Raw genomic sequence first — 17,051 nt, 5'->3', positions numbered from 1 at the left:
AGTGCTGTCAATTGAGTTGTAATTAAGAGTTTAGTGCGGTAACATCAAGGAAAAATTAAAAATTTATTTTATATTAAAGTTTAAAAGTTATTGAGCAAAGCTTCACTATGACAATTATTAATAAGAATCTACTAAGTTTAGTATGTACTGTATTTCTGATGTCGACGGTACAATCTTTGGATAATGGATTAGCAAAAACACCGGTAAGTAGTTTGTATATCAAACAGGCAATGAGTGGGGTGACTCTAGCATGCCAGAATCAATCTAGTCTATGTCTGGAGTTTCGACATTAATTCATACCATTCATACCATTCAAGGGTTTCCCCATCACCTTAAAATATTTATCTCAATACTTAATAAGTTTCATTACATTACAATTTCTAGCCAATGGGTTGGATGAGCTGGGAACGATTTCGATGCATAACTGATTGTGATAAATATCCAGATGAATGTATCAGTGAGCGTCTTTTTATGGAAATGGCAGATATAATAGTGAACGAAGGGTACGTTGACATGATTGACTATCACCATTACGTACTAATTTCTCTTAAAAATCTAAATAGCTATCTAGCGGCTGGATATGAGTATGTAAATATTGATGATTGTTGGACAGAAATGGAAAGGGAAAATGGAAAAATTGTTCCTGATAAAAAGCGTTTTCCACATGGAGTTAAATACTTATCTGACTATGTGAGTAAATTAAGATATTATGCAGTGTCTCTCAAACTATGGTCCACGACCAAAACTTTTCGGTTTGTCGAGAAAATATGTCGACATACCAAATTTGCATTAGATATTCATTTAAAATGGTGTGAATAATGTTGCACTATTGTGTCGTGTAGCACAGTTTGGGAAGCACTGACAATAAACCATAAATATATGAAATAACTATAACTATTTTAAAATCCATCAAGATTCATTCAAAAGGATTGAAATTCGGTACGTATCTTGATTATGGAACCAAAACATGTGCAGGCTATCCCGGTACATTGGGATTTGAAGCGACTGATGCACAATCGTTAGCTGATTGGGAAGTTGACTTCATTAAATTAGACGGATGTAATATTGACACATCAGTAATGGTTGATGGTTATATTGAATTTGGAAAGATGATGAATAAAACAGGAAGACCAATTATGTGAGTAGACATGAAAGTGTAATTTGTAGACCTGCAGATTTTATTCAAATCTTACTAATCTGCGTTATAATTCAATATAATTTTTGAATTTTCCATTCAGGTACTCTTGTTCATGGCCAGCATATTTCGAATATTATCGACGACCTACGTCAATTCCTGATTACGATATTTTGGTTGAAACTTGCAACTTGTGGAGAAATTATGTCGATATTGATGATTCTTACGAATCAGTTCTCTTCATTGCTGACTATTTTGCTAACAATTCTGATCGACTGATTCCATATGCTGGTCCAGGTCATTGGAATGATCCAGACACATTACTGCTTGGAAACTTTGGATTAAGTTATGAACAAAGTAAAGCTCAATTGGCTATTTGGGCTATTCTCGCAGCTCCATTCTTGCTGTCGACTGATTTAAGAACAATTACACCTGAAATTAAGGAACTGATTTTAAATCGTGAAATTATTGCAATTGATCAAGATAAATTGGGGATTCAAGGCAAGAGATTAAGCGCTCTAAATCGAATTGAGACATGGATACGACCAGTTTCACCAATCGTTAATAATGAATATTCATATGCTGTAGCTTTTGTATCAAGAAGAACTGATGGACATGGATATGCATTTGAATTTTCATTAGAAAAACTTGGATTGACCAACTTGTTGGGATATGAAGTAAAGGACTTGTTTGATTCAAAACGTGAATCATTCAAGATAACTTTAGGACAGAGTTTGGAAGACCGAGTCAATCCAACTGGTGCCAACTTTTACAAATTAACTCCAATAACAAATAGAGCCCGTCGATGTAAGTCTTCATTTTACGTTTTATTTATTATTATTGGAATAATATTCAGTTTTTTCTATAAATTTAATTAATGTCCATAAATATTTCAGAAGTTAAGATGGACGATTTGATTGTCGATGACGATAATGTCTTATCGTTTAGTAATTCCATATTTTAATACATTTATTGTAAGTTTATATGAATATTAATTAAAATAAAATAAGCAAAAATTAATTTTCTGGGTAATAACTATAAATTATAAAGGCATAGGATATATGCCTTTCTGGAGTAATCGGCAAATTGTAAATGCATCAAATGAGCTGTTCCGGACGGAAGCATTGACAAATAAAAGCAATAATAACAGTGGAAATCCCAATAAAAAATAAACAATAAAAAATATTGATAAAATACATTTAATCACCTAATTTTGCTTAGCTTAAGTGGATTGCTCTGTTATCTAATCTTTTAGGAAGCAACATCTTATGATTATATTTTTTGTCAATATTAAATTTTAGTATTATTTGAGTGTTTGTTCAGTTCAGAAGTTAAAAATGCTTTTAAAATTCTTAATTATATTAAGTTTGAAGTTATTTGTTGTTACCGGTCAACAGCCTGTTCCGCGTTGTATTTTTTCCATCCAAAATGGAATTTATATGTGTAACTTACAGATACAAAACAGTGATATTGCAGCTGACTTTTCAGTAATTGAAGGGGATCATCTTGAAGGTATGTTGGCTTTTTGATTAACTCTTTCGAGTGAGTTTTGTATTGTTAAGGTCATATTTAAGGTGTAGTGAAATACTTTAGTTCAGAGCTGTCCAAAATTGTTGTGCCATAGCAAATCTTGGTGGTAAGCCTCGAAAGAAACCAAATACGTAATTCCTGCATGGCATGTTAAAAGCAATTTTGTGACATCCAGTTTGAACTACGCTGCTTTAATACTGACTCCATTGGATTCTGACTTTGGAGTTAGACTCCCAGAATTCTATCAAATCTACTTTAACCTACCTAATTTTTAATAAATTCATACAAAACAGGTTACAATGATTCAAGTGTTCAACTTGTTCGAGCATCACAACAGACAACAGTCAATGTACCGTCTGTAATTTGCAGACAGTTTTCAAACACAAAAGAATTGATTTTAATCCTCTCACAAGTTCAAATTGTATCACAGAGCTCATTTGCTGGATGTTTCGCCCTTGAGACACTTAAGATTTATTACAACTCAATTTATGAGCTTCCTATTTATACATTTATTAATAATCCATCATTAAATGAAGTTGACATCGCAAATAATAGACTTACTAGATTGCAATCAGGAATATTTAGAGGAACACATTTGAAGACTTTAAGTATTGATGATAATCGATTGACAACATTTGATGGTGCATGGCTTGCAGATGTGTCAGGAAGTTTAACATATTTGAACTTACGAAACAATTTAATCAGTGTACTTCCATCACAAGCTTTCGTTCAGCTGACTAATCTTGAATTTATTGATTTAGATACTAATCAGCTCAGTGACATTCCACCTGATGCATTTGATGGACTGAGACATCTTCAAGATCTTGTCCTTTACAAAAATCGACTGACAAGTCTTAGACCTGAATGGTTTATTACATTGGAAAGTCTTCAGCGTCTCAGACTTGAATATAATGAGATTGAAGAACTTCCAATTGGAATATTCTCATCAAATAATCAACTTCAGAAGTTGTGGATGTCCGATAATAAGATTAAAGTCATTGATTCCAATTCATTTGGAAATTTGCAAAATTTAGAAGGAATTTTCTTTGAATTCAATGCCATTTCCGCTATTGATGAGAGATTTTATGATCGTGCTGCTAATTTATATTGTAAGTTGATCTTTGTGAAGTAAAATGAAACAAATTTTTGAATATTTCCTTACAGATTTATATCTTTATTCCAACAACTGCACGTCAGGATTGTTTTCAGCAGTCAACAATACACGTGACCTAGTTAGAAATGCTCTCCGTCCTTGCTTTGATAGCTTTGTTCCAGAAAATAATGCTTCCATATCCTGTAAATATGAAATGAGTCCAGAAATTGGCTACACATGCACAATGACAATTGATAATCCTTCCGGAATTGAATTCCGAGAAATTCCTGGTGAGCATGTTGATAACTTAAGTGATGAAAATGTGACAATGGTTCAAAGTTACATGCAGCGTACCACGATCGTACCTTCAGTTCTTTGCAGACAGTTTGTGAATTTGCAGTTTATTTACATTGCAATGTGTAGAGTCGAGGAACTGACCAGAACAGCTTTTCAAAATTGTGCAAATTTAGAATTTTTGAGCCTTGACTTCAATGACATAAGAGCAATTCCAGACAACACATTTTCATCCTCACCTCATTTAAACACGATGAGCTTCTTTTTAAATAGAATAAATGACGTTGGACCTAATGCATTTGCTGGAACTAAATTGATGTATTTGAATCTTGGAAGTAATCATATATCAAGCATAAATCCAGTGTGGTTTGAAGATGGTCGTGGGGATGAAATGCGATATCTTCTACTAGATAGAAATGATATTAAGGAACTGCCAAGCAATGGATTTTCAACATTGACTAATTTAAGTGAACTTATTCTATCCAGCAATCCATTAGAGGAAGTCGCAGACAATACATTTGCAGGACTTGAAAATCTTGAAATTTTGAATCTTGGCGGTTGTCAGCTTAAAAGTTTACATCCGCAATGGTTCAATGACTTGGTAAACCTACAACGTATCTACATAAATCAAAATGAATTGACTGAACTTCCGGTTGGAATCTTCAACAATGTTACACATGTAAATGTCGCAAATAATCAATTGCAAGCAATCAATTCAAATTCATTCAGGAACGTCAACAACTTGGTTGTCCTTAATGCCCAAAATAATCAAATTAATGAAGTTGATCCTAATTTATATGACAATGCAGAGTCACTGTACACTTTCCAGTTCCTGAACAATGAATGTGCATCACTTAATATTATCAATCTGCCACTTAATCGTGAATATTATCGTAATAGGTTTGAGACATGTTTTGAGAATTTTATGCTTGAAAATTTTGGATTTATTGAATGTGAATACACGCATGTAGAAGTCATTGGATATCACTGCATCATGTCAATCTATAATGTTCGTGGAAATAACAATTATGAAGAAATTGAAGGCGAACATATAGATGATTTTGGCAATTCTGATGTTGTTTTTGTAGAAGCTTATCAGCAACAAACAACAATTATTCCGTCCATAATTTGCAGTCAATTTGTGAACCTTCAAATGCTTTATTTTGGATTTAATGGAGTTGATGAGATTTTTGCTGGGAATTTTGATGACTGTAGGAATTTAGAGTACTTAAACATTGAGTCTAATAACTTGAAGATCATACCTGAGATGATGCTGCAAAATTCAATAAATTTACATACTTTAACACTTGACAATAATCAAATTGCAGTGATTGATGAAAATGCATTTACTGGAACTAAATTATCGATATTGAGATTAGAATCTAATTTATTGACAGACTTCAATGTTAATTGGTTCAACGGAATCAACGAAACCTTACAGATGTTGACAATCAGGAACAATTCATTCACATCACTGCCTGAAAATTCGTTTGAGAATTTAAGAAATCTACAGGAATTAGAAATTGGATTTAATGACCTTCCTGATTTATCAGATCACATCTTTCAAGGACTATCCAATCTCTTATTCCTGTCACTTTCAAGTTGTAATATTCGTGACTTAAAATCATCTTGGTTCAATGACTTAACATCATTAGGAAGTTTGTTCTTGAATTACAATCATTTGACATCAATTCCGGATGGAATCTTTAACAATCAACATGATTTATATGAAGTAAATTTCAATGGAAATCGCTTAAGTGCATTGAATTCTGAAGCATTTGGTAATTTATCCAGCATCTTGTACATATCAGCTGTCAACAATAGAATCAGCTTAATTGACCCTAAACTTTATGATGAGTCTGACAATCTTTACAATTTATTCCTATTTAACAATCTATGTGTGGATGACAACTTTATATCCATCGTTAATAATCGTGAGGCTGTTCGTGATCAGCTACAGACATGCTTTGATAATCACGAACAGGATGGATTTATGGAATGCAATTATGTTACTGTACCTGCATATACGTGTGAATTGACTATCCAAAATATTCTTGGTAGAGCTAATCCAGACCGAATTGGCGGTAAGCATGTGGACAATCAAAATGATTCTGATGTTATGTTTGTTGAGGCTTTATTGCAGCATACATCATCATTTCCATCAATAATCTGTCGACAGTTTAATAATTTACAGTATATTTACTTATTAGAAAGTAAACTGGAAGTGCTGACAAGAGAAGCATTTGAAAGTTGCACAAATTTGGATGTCTTGTTTCTTGATCAAAATGAAATTCGAGTTATTCCGGACAATGTCCTTCCACCATCTCCTACCTTAGCCTGGGTTAGCTTCTTTTCAAATGAAGTCAATCAAATTCATCCAAATGCTTTTGCTGGAACTGCTTTAAGTTATATTAATCTTGATGGAAATCGTCTTACAATAATTAATCCAGACTGGTTTGAAGGCACAATCGGAAGAAATCTTATGTATTTCATGATATCTTCAAATAATATCAGTACATTGCATAGCAATTCCTTCCCGAACCTACCGAAAATCTTTGAAATTTCACTATCATCTAATCCATTGACAGACATCGCTAGTGATGCTTTTGCTGGACTTTCAGCTTTAGAAATTCTAGAGCTTGAGAACTGCGGAATAAGAACTCTTGATCCACAGTGGTTTAGTGACCTTTCTTCATTAGTTGCAGTCTTCCTTAATGAAAATCAATTAACAGAACTTCCAGAAAATGTTTTTGGGAATGTTAGACAGATTCATGTGGCAAACAATCAACTTCAAAGAATTGATGCAAATGCATTTCCTAATTTAAGCAGTCTGATCCTTTTTAATGGACGAAACAACCAAATTAATGAAATTGATCCTATATTTTACAATGATACACAGTCACTGTACAATTTACAGCTTAATGGAAACATTTGTGTGTCAATAGATATCATGAATTTAGCATTAAATCGAGAGTATTATAGACCAATGTTTGAGCAGTGCTTTGCTAATTTTGAAGGTGTAAATTAATAATTAAGTCTAAGCTTAATGTATGGTGAATGGATTCGATTAATTTATAGATTTTTATTCAAATAAATCCAAAAAATTAGTTACATTTAATTTCAAGTCTATAGCAATTTTCATGATCTTCTTTGTTCCATGAAACAACTTTAGCAAGAGGCTTGTCAGTCTTTAAATGTGCTGTAAATGCATCGCTCACTTTTGTTGGTGAAAACTTTGAGAATAGTACAACTTTTGTAGCATTTTTGGCATCCTGAAATTCGACATTTAAATTTTTGATTTCTTGTCTTTCAGACATTGTTGTGTTGGTGGATGTTTTAAGTCTAGCTTGTGGTTGGACATTCTTGGATTTCAGATTTAATTGATCGCAGATGTCTTCAATTTCAGATTGTGTTGGAGGAGATGTTTTTGGGAAGCATTTGGTGTGCCAAAGACCCATTGTTTGCTGATAAACTTCATAAAAGTCACTGAAATTAGGGAATATTAAGGTTTGGTCAAAGACTGCAGACTTTATGTATTGTGCTGTATTTGGAAACCAGTGGCCAATTCAGGGTAGTTTAAAAAACCCTTTGATCCTTTTTGAGCTTCAAAATCACAATTTTAAGTCTTCATACAAAAGCTAAATGACCTAAAGACAATTTACCTTCCATCAGTTCCATAGAATCCCCAACAATGCTTTTCATCTGCTCCATTCGGACAATCCTTCTTCTTATCACAAACAACCTCATATGGAACGCAATACGATGAATTTGTACATTTAAACTTTTTGTATGATCCATGATTGCACTTAGATTCACAAAAGCTGACATCTTCATCACTTCTATCCCAACAATGAACAATTCCGTCACAAATTTTTCTAGGATTTGTAATCTTTAAATATTCAAAACATGTGCATTCACTTGGCTCATCGGATCTATCTCCACAATCGTCAATATGATCACAAAACTTTGACTTGTCCATACATTTTCCATTTTTGCATTTGAAGCTACTTGAAAGTAAGCATGATGATTCCTTCTTTTGCTTAACTTTCTCACAAGCTTGTGGAGTTTCATCACTTCCGTCATGACAGTCTGGAATTTTATCACAAACTTGTGAAAGTGTGAGACATTTACCGAATGGACATCGATGAGTTTGACAGGGAAAATCAGATGCTATGATCTTGCAATCGTTGCATGTTGGGCTGTCTGAAAATGTAAGTTATATGGAATGCTAAGATCAAAATTTACATAAGTTTAAAGGCACTAAATTTACCTTTGAAATCAGCAATCTCCGAGTAAACATGACCACTTTTGAGATCAAATACTTCGACAGGATTAACAAAATCGCAAAATCCTTTGTTCATTTTATGGAATGCTTTTGGATACCAATCGCTGGTGTTCGTCCTACATACAATTGTTACGATTTTGTGAGATGCTGTGGAAAGATTGACGAATATTTAGAATTTATAGCAGAGGCTATTCAAGTAAGGAACGGAAGAGTTAGGATCAATCTTTGAATATCCAAACCTGTTCCCCGCTTCAAAAGGTATATTACTTACTTTCACTATCACTCCAATACTCCTTAATGTTCTTCTCATCATCCTTATGAACTTTATAACAATCTTTTCCATTTTCACCTTTGCAATTCCTTTCAATTTTCAAATTCAAACTTTTAAGACTTTTCTTCATTCCAGCAACCGTAACAGCCATGCACTTTTCATCATCTTCCTTTATTTCATTTTCAATAGGCAGGAACAGAGGAAGAACGTGTCGATTAAAATGAAAGTGCTTCTCAAGACGAAGTAGCATTGCATTTGAATTATTAATGTGCTGAATGCAATTGACTTTTGAAATTTGCTCGTATGGACTTTGAATTTTGAGGTATGACTTAGCATTTCCAGCAACAGCTGAGACATAATTAAATTTTAATGGATTTTCATCGTGACCTAAAATTGATTTTTCAACTAAAACCCAAGATTTATCGATTAAAATGCCAACGCCAGCAAGGTCTCCATTTGTATGAATTTCAACTGTCCACGGGAAATAAAAGTCATTCAAATGATTCCAAACGTGGACACTTTGTGGTTTTAGGAACGTTGAGTTGCTGGAAATCGGAACTAGCTTTTGATCAACATTTGAAATTGTTGTCTTTTTATCAATAAAATTGCTTTTTTTGAAAGGCGAACATTCAACTTCCAAAGCTAAGCAGCCATTTACATCATTCGGTTCAATTCTTGCCGAACTTCTTATCATTGATTTCGCACTTGGATGTCCTTCACGTCTTCTTATGTCAATATCCATATATAAATTATGCTTAGTCATAGCAATCGCTCGTGCACTTCTTACTGACTTGAATCCTATTATGTTGCATACATCAGCTCCTAAAGACATTGCATTTTTCATCATATTTCCATCGTCATCGCACATAAGCTTCCAATTTGACTTTATATTTTTAGTCACAATTCCTTTTGAGTGGAGATATGGCTTGTTGTTGATATCTAGGCTGATTGAGTGACCGTCGGTAAGTGCAACTGTTGGAAATTTAAGGAATTATATAAATTTATTAAAAGTTTAATATTATTAAAGGTTTTTCGAAGTATAGGCATCGGTCTCGGTATGAAGAATCCCTATTTAAAGTCAACTTACCGCAATACATCTGAAATCGAAAAAAATATTAATAAATTCATAATGAACTGGAAAATATTAAATTATAAATTTTTACCTCATCTTCACCAGATTCGCAATCTAAATTTCCATCGCACTGTTTGTCCCAACTTATACAAGTCTTTGACTTCGGACATGAGAATTGAGTATGATTGCAATTTACTGTATGAAATCAAAATTATTCACTATTTTCAAAATTATAATTAAATTATTAACTTACAGCAGCCAATTTCATCACTTGCATCTGCACAATCAACATGTCCATCACAAATCAATTTAGTAAATACTCCTTTCAAATGATCCTTGCATTTACAATTAAGCTCATCGGTTCCATCCTCACAGTCAAAAGTTCGATCACATCGGAGATCAATGTGGATAGTTTGTGGGATTCTGAAATGAAATTGATAAACTTAAGTATTGAATGGAATTAATTTGGATTTGGGGTAGTCATAGAGTCCAGTCAGGCCCAATAATAATAAACCTACCTTGAACATCGAAAAACTTCACCCTTCAATTCCTTTTTCGATATTTTCTTGTTCTCGTTCTTGTTGTCAGCCTCATTTGTATCATTTTTATCGTTCATACTTCCAATAAGCATCAAATCCATCCAATTCAATGGACAGTTGACTTCATCTTCACCACCAAGACAGTCCACAATACCATTACATTTTGATGTTTTTGGAATGCACTTTGGAATTCCCCAAACACAATTCATTCCCGGACAATTTTCTCGTGGAGTGTTAAATGGAAGTTGTTTGAGTGGATTTGTGTATTCTGCAATCCAATTTAGATATAATGTTGTTCTCGTGTATACACCTGGTTCATTAGCACGAGCACATCCTTCGCCATGAGACACAATTCCTAATAAGTACCATTCTGATGGATTTGAATATCCTCGACATACCAGTGGACCTAAAGTGAAATTTGTTGGAACTAACAATCTAGACAGCAATAAAAATCAAGCCTTACCTCCAGAATCACCTTGACATGCATCCTTTTGACCATCTTTTTCTCCAGCACAAACACACTCACTTTCCTCATCAGTTGGGGATTTGCATTTCGGAAGTACTGGAACTTCAACTACCTGAAGCTCGTCGGCTGTAATTAATCAAAATAAATTGATATTTTTAGGGATTAATAGCACAAATCAGAGCCGCAAAACTTACGATCAGGTCCCTTTTCTCTTAAAGCACCCCATCCTAATGTTGTACATACGCTACCGGCCTTTGGTCCATAAATCCAATCTTCAGTTCCAGTTCTATCCTTGCTTGGCAAACAAATCGGTCTCACCCATTTATTGAAATTCAATGGATCTTTTAAACGCATCAATGCAATATCATGTCTTAATGTTGATCGATCATATTGATCATGTGGTATGACATGAGTAACATATGTAATTTGAATCATTGGTGAATAGCTTGATCGACGAAGGAGACCGGCTCTGACTTCAAAGTGGTGAGTTTCAAATGCTCGAGTGCAATGAGCAGCTGTTGGAAATAAAAATTTGAGAATTATGTCTTGTGCTGCTCGGGATTTAATTTTAAAATTGATGAAAATTTCCTTACCTGTTAAGATCCATCGTTCATTGTAAATACTTCCACCGCAATGAAATCGTCCATCTTTAAAAATTGCCACAATAAATGGAAATTCTCCCGGAAGTGCTGACGTTCCACCAACGATTCTTGCAGCTTGAACTTCGTGTGATTCATCATCAGCTTTTCTTTTATTTCTTGTGAATTTTTCAGCATCAATTTTTGAAATTCCACATTTAGGCTGTCCACATTTGACATAAACTATACTATTTTCATCCATACCAATTAGTGCCTTCTCCATGCGGCATGTATCGCTAAATGCTGGCGGCTCAATGTCTCTTCCAGTTGAATGAATAAATGGTCCAGCAATTTGACCACTTTTGACGCTAAGAAGTGGCTTAAAATTGTTTCGTCCAATTTCATTCTCACAAGCTTCAATTGCCCATTTTATTGGATTCTTACAGACTGGATACCAACGACCTTTAAAATTTCGATGTAAAATTCCTTCAGAATGTGATGCAAAATATGAATTTACAGCTCCAATTTGCTGAACAATCATTGAACATTCAGTTTCATCCTTTCCGTTATAACAATTACTAAATCCATCACATTTCTCGAGTGACGAGTAGCACATCATTTTTGATGGATTGTCTTCATAATCTTTTCGATTTTCATAACATGAATATTGGAATTTGTCACATCCAAAACAACCAAGTTCATCAGTTCCCATTGGACAGTCAATAAATCCATCACAAATGCGACTCTCATGAAGTCTTGCTTTACATGAACAAGCAGTCTCGTCACTAGCATCAACACAATCGACTCTCGAGTCACACCATTTTGATTTTAAAATGCATTGATTTGTACTAAAGCATGGAAGCTTGCCTGGTTCACAATTGTGATGAGTTGATTGATTCATGTTGAATATTTGACTTGGATATGTCGCATAGATGATGTCGTATTGTGATGGAATATTGTATGGATTTAGATTGTCTAAAATAAAATGACATTAGTTCAAAAATTAAGACTAAATCACACAACTTACGGTTCCTTCCTTCCATTGCATCCTTAGCTTTACCATCATCTCCCTTGATTCTATTCCAAGTTCCACTAGGTTTACTTGTTGGTGCGACTGTTGTCGTTTGTTCATAATATGCTGGAAATTGTGCATTATCAGTTGGCATAAAAGCACAAAATGTTGGTTGTCCCATTGATTCACGAAAATTTGGATATGCTTGGGGACTTTGCATCATTGGCTGAAATGGTCGTTGTCCCATGAATTGTCCACCAGTTGGCATGTACATGCCTGAAATAAATAAAAAGTAAGAAAATTTTAGATTCATAATTTTTAATTTAAATTTTTTCAACCATTGTGTCGGACATATTCAGGTGCAATCAAGCTTCCATTATCTTTATGATCATTACCTCCAGGCTGTGTATGCATCATGGGCATTGGCATCATTTGAGGATAAAAGAATGGCTGAACTTGACGATATTGTTGTGGATAATTTACAAAGCAAACTGGATATGGCATGACACCATAACCAGGATTCATGATGATTCTTGATGTTGCTTTCATTGTTTCACCAGTTGTTGGATATACCACAGGAGCATTTGCAAAACCTGAAAATTGCATTGGTGGAAAATTTTGTTGAGCTTGTCGATTTTCTTGCTTATCTGATTCAGATCTGGTATTTGATGCAATTTCTTTGATTCCATCATCTATTATGTCATGTAACAAGTGAGCAACTCCATCCAAAATATTATTTCCTGTAATTTTTTGATCAATTTTCTTATCAAAGCTTGGCTCATGATCATAAAGTTTTGTGGATAAATATCTGTCATCTTGAAGTTCATCAACAAATTTCGGAGGTTTATTGACTGAACTGTCAAATGATGATGCTGGACATGCTGTTATGTGCTCAGGATCTGATGGGAGTTTGCTGATTGTTGGATTTCTTAATTTTGTTGAAATTCCATCTGGAAATTTAAGGGGAATGAAGATTAATTTAACTTAGACTAGTGGCATATCCTCGTACTTACCTTCAAAACTTTCGTTCTCTATTCCAACTTCTTCTCCATCAGCTGATTTATACATAATTTTTGTATGTCCCTTCTTCTTACCATCCTTTTTATGATAAACTTGCTTGTGATGGTCTTTGTGATTTTTATCATATTTGGTATGATGATGCTTGTCGATTCCTTTAGTTTTATGCACTTTTTTGTCATGATCTTTAACAATTACTTTTGTCTTCTTCTTCTTTTTATAAAGTTGCAAATTTTCATCAAGTTCTGATGATAATTGTTCACCTAGCAGTTGTAATTCGTCATCATGTTGACTGTCTTCGTCAAGTAGATTTTCTGGTTGGACAATCAAATGTTCATCACCTATAATGAAATATTGAGAATTTTCATTATCATGGATACGCTACGGAAGAAAATGTCATTGCTGAGACAGAATCACAAGTTTGTAATACAGCCCTTGGATGGAATCCACAAGGGAAAAGGCGACCAGGAGCTCCAAAAGCTACTTGGCGCAAAACAGTAATGAAAGAATGGACAGTGAATTTGTACGAACTAGGTGACAGAGCCAGCAACAGAGTCAGATGGAAAGCCTTTTATTGTAACCTAAGCTCCACATAGGAACATGGTTGCAGTAAGTAAGTAAGTATGGGCAGTGTAGTAAACTATCCGTACTAGTGAACTATATATACCATGTGAATTTGGTCCCAAGATAAATAAATAAAATTACATACCTAAATCTTGATCAGAAATATTTTCTTCAATTTCTTCCTCATTTGGATCTCCAATTACGTCTTCTTCAGCATCTTCATCTCTTGTAATCTTCGCAGTTGTAGTCTCTTCATTTTCAGTGTTTTCTTTAATATCCTCTGTTGTTGTCTTTACATCATCTGCATTGCTATTTGATCCATGCTCTTCTGAAGATTCTTCAGATGACTTTTTCGGCTTCTTTTTCTTCTTTTTGTCTTTTTTCTCATCTGAGGACTTTCTTTCATTGTCGTCAGTTCTTTCATTGTCGTCAGTCCTTTCATTATCGTCAGTTCTTTCATTATCATCAGCTTTGTCACTATTGTCAGCTCTGACAATATCGTCAATTCTGTCATTTTGTTCATTAATTTCAACCTTCTCAGCAAGCTTCTTATCAATATCAACAACATCCAAATCCTTCATTATATCCTCAATTTCCTTAAACTTTTTAGTTATTTCCTTAAATCTCTTCATAACCCTCGAATAAATTACATCACAATCATTACTATTTGACTTTTTACATCGAATGAACTCATCACGAACTTCTTCAAGTTTCTGCTGAATCAGACGCTTTTCGCGTTTTTTCTCTTCAAGAATCGGCGCACGATCAAAATTAATTGTGTCAATTTCATGAAGATTGCCAACATTGCGTTTGTGACGAATGCGTTTATGAATGGAATTATCGATGAGGTTTGAAGTTTCGAGGAGACTTATGATGTCGTCGTCAATTGCCTTCATTTCAGCACTCAAATCGTGAATATTATTTTGAATTAAATTTAAATTTTCGTCATCAATTTCACTAATTTCGAGATTTTTAATGAAATTTTCTGAATTTTTTAGAGTATTTTCAAATTTTTCAATTAATTTTCCAAATTTTCACGGCGTTTCCGGACAAAATTTTCATTTTGATTAATTTCCCGATATTTGTCTTCCAAAAGTTTTCCAATTTCATCTTCTTCGTCAATTTTTGCATCTCTTTTGATTAAATTTGATGATTCTGATTTGAAAAAGTCATGCTCGCGGTCACGAAACTCATCTTCATTGCTGTCTATTGTTAGCTGTCTTTGAATTTCATTATTGACGCTTCTTTTGGAACGACATGAAAATTTTGCTGATAAATGATTTGGACTGTAAGATTCGACAGCATTTATTGTTATTTTTGGGTGTTTCTGCGAGTTGTAGGCTGAAAAATTTGTAAATATATTAATTAATGACTGAAATTTTGAATTATTAGAACTCTAAGTCATAGTTAAGTCAACCAAGAGACACTATTTCGACTTTTTCGCGTCATGTGTTTTCAATTGACCCGATTAGCACAAGTCGGGTAATTGTTCCAAAATTCAGTGCCAGATTAAAATGACTCTGGTGATGTCGGATTCAAACTAAATTCGGCACCCAATTTGAGCTCAGAATTTTGTGAGTCAAACTAATTAAAACAGAAAAAATGCTTACCTTGATTTATCAAAATTAATCCAAATAATGCCAAAAGTATTGAAATCAAGACGAAAATGATGATCAAAACTATCATGAGTGTTTGATGCTTCAAATGTGAAATACAAAATAGCTTCAAACAATTTTTATTGCCATCTAAAAATTAAATAAAATTTTTAAGCTTTTGTAAGATTAAAACAAGTCAACTTAATCATTTCATATTGAATAAAATTGAAAAATAACGAAAAACTAGACTTCCATTCAATGAACTTAAATATTTATATAATATATTTTTTTCGATTTCGCTGACAATAATTGCGTAAAATTTATTAAACAGCACAAATGAATTTTTTTTTAATGTCGCATACACATAATTTGAAAATTATTCTTATAATTAATTGCTCAGGAAAAATAAAATTAAAAATGTTTCTAAATTTGCATTGAAAAATTTTTAGAATTTCATCGAAATTTTTCTCATGTCCTTTTCGAATCATATATCGTGGAAACGCGGCTCACAGCCTCCCATTGAAGGCTACAGGCGGTAATATCATAAAAGGAGTGGTTCTGATCCCACTATAAACGGTAGGTCTATTGAGTGCAGTTGTCTAGCGCACCTTCACTCGTTATACAATCAGTACCTCGTCGCCCTGGCGCATAGCTCTGGATCTTATAGATCTGAATAGCTAAAAGTTTTTTTTTAGGTTTATTAAACCGTGCGCACTTAAAAAAAAACTTTTTTTAAACTTTGTCAACAAATTCACAACTTTAATGAAATTTTAAAAAATAAATTTTAATTTCAAAAAAATTTTATGATTGTAGAAAATGCTAACAGCATATTAATAGTTCCATTTGTCAAAATTATTCAATTTTCAAACATTTCAATTCATAAATTTGAAAAGGTTTTTTTAACAAAAGTTATCTCACGCACCACTGACAATTAATTGTTTTTCACTCTCTTTCATTTTTTTTATTTCTGACTTGCACTTTAAGTTTACTTACTTCTGATAAAAACAACATTTCAACAGCTTGACGAATTTTCAATCAAATTAATTTCAAAAAACAATTATTTAATTGTTTTCATTTTAAATTATTAAATTCAGCAAATTCTTTTTTTTGAAAAGTTGGAAAGGGTTTGTTACTCGTTTTGTGGATTAATATAAATGCTTGATGAAAAGAAATAAAACAGATAAAGAATTCAAATCCGACTCGCTTGGTATGATTTCTACCTGTTCTTAATCACTGCATCAAAAAAACACAAAATCCACTATGACCAAAAAACAAATTTTTAATTTTTTTTTTTCAATAATTTTTAATTTATTTTCAGAGACAATAACAATTATTTGATAAAATATGTAATTTTAATAAACAAATATTTATGACAAAATTTTCAGGACAACAGCATCCACAATCAGGTACCGGGCATATATCATGATTCTCAAGCCATTCCATCAAATGAGCCTGTTCAAAGACAATATTAGTTTAATTTCTATTAAAGTAAAGAAATGTTTAATTACCGTGTGAAACGAGTGACTGCATGTTAAACAACTGTTTGCAGATCCTGGAAAATTGAAAAAAAAATCAATAATTTTAGTGAACCTTAGTAATG

General features: G+C 33.2%; 3 protein-coding genes across 3 annotated transcripts; 2 read left to right on the top strand and 1 right to left on the bottom strand.

The window, feature by feature from the left end:
- Positions 1-107: 107 nt before the first annotated feature.
- LOC139097024 (alpha-N-acetylgalactosaminidase-like) lies at positions 108-2,155 on the top strand. The gene is made up of 6 exons (XM_070648784.1): positions 108-203; positions 385-503; positions 564-690; positions 915-1,138; positions 1,239-1,942; positions 2,032-2,155. Coding segments are annotated over exons 1-6 (1,272 nt in total). The 3' UTR covers positions 2,034-2,155.
- Positions 2,156-2,454: 299 nt separating this feature from the next.
- Positions 2,455-7,170, top strand: LOC139097051 (chaoptin-like). Its single transcript, XM_070648812.1, has 3 exons — positions 2,455-2,647; positions 2,959-3,774; positions 3,830-7,170. Exons 1-3 carry the CDS (start codon positions 2,473-2,475, stop codon positions 7,078-7,080), a joined length of 4,242 nt encoding a protein of 1,413 aa, XP_070504913.1. The 5' UTR covers positions 2,455-2,472; the 3' UTR covers positions 7,081-7,170.
- LOC139097023 (serine protease nudel-like) lies at positions 7,157-15,601 on the bottom strand (the record flags this gene model as incomplete). The annotated part of the gene is made up of 17 exons (XM_070648783.1): positions 7,157-7,538; positions 7,715-8,255; positions 8,323-8,357; positions 8,764-9,580; positions 9,696-9,705; positions 9,772-9,875; positions 9,934-10,103; positions 10,199-10,625; positions 10,683-10,811; positions 10,880-11,200; positions 11,279-12,238; positions 12,291-12,551; positions 12,614-13,225; positions 13,289-13,633; positions 14,002-14,841; positions 14,895-15,197; positions 15,467-15,601. Coding segments are annotated over 17 exons (6,392 nt in total), but the record flags the coding sequence as incomplete, so codon positions are not given.
- Between the last annotated feature and the right edge of the window lie 1,450 nt (positions 15,602-17,051).

Source organism: Chironomus tepperi, unplaced genomic scaffold (genome assembly GCF_022539635.2).
Source record: "Chironomus tepperi strain 1889 unplaced genomic scaffold, CSIRO-AGI_Ctep_v1 contig_412, whole genome shotgun sequence".
Lineage (NCBI taxonomy): Eukaryota > Metazoa > Arthropoda > Insecta > Diptera > Chironomidae > Chironomus > Chironomus tepperi.
This window is presented reverse-complemented; position numbering and strand designations above follow the sequence as displayed.

Excerpts from the sequence above, each read along its gene's own strand:
- LOC139097024 (XM_070648784.1), top strand. The coding sequence starts at position 108 with ATGACAATTATTAATAAGAATCTACTAAGTTTAGTATGTACTGTATTT. Across the intron at positions 204-384 it reads ATGGATTAGCAAAAACACCG|CCAATGGGTTGGATGAGCTG; the intron begins GTAAGTAGTTTG and ends TACAATTTCTAG. Across the intron at positions 1,139-1,238 it reads AAAACAGGAAGACCAATTAT|GTACTCTTGTTCATGGCCAG; the intron begins GTGAGTAGACAT and ends TTTTCCATTCAG.
- LOC139097051 (XM_070648812.1), top strand. The coding sequence starts at position 2,473 with ATGCTTTTAAAATTCTTAATTATATTAAGTTTGAAGTTATTTGTTGTT. Across the intron at positions 2,648-2,958 it reads TGAAGGGGATCATCTTGAAG|GTTACAATGATTCAAGTGTT; the intron begins GTATGTTGGCTT and ends CATACAAAACAG. Across the intron at positions 3,775-3,829 it reads TCGTGCTGCTAATTTATATT|ATTTATATCTTTATTCCAAC; the intron begins GTAAGTTGATCT and ends ATTTCCTTACAG.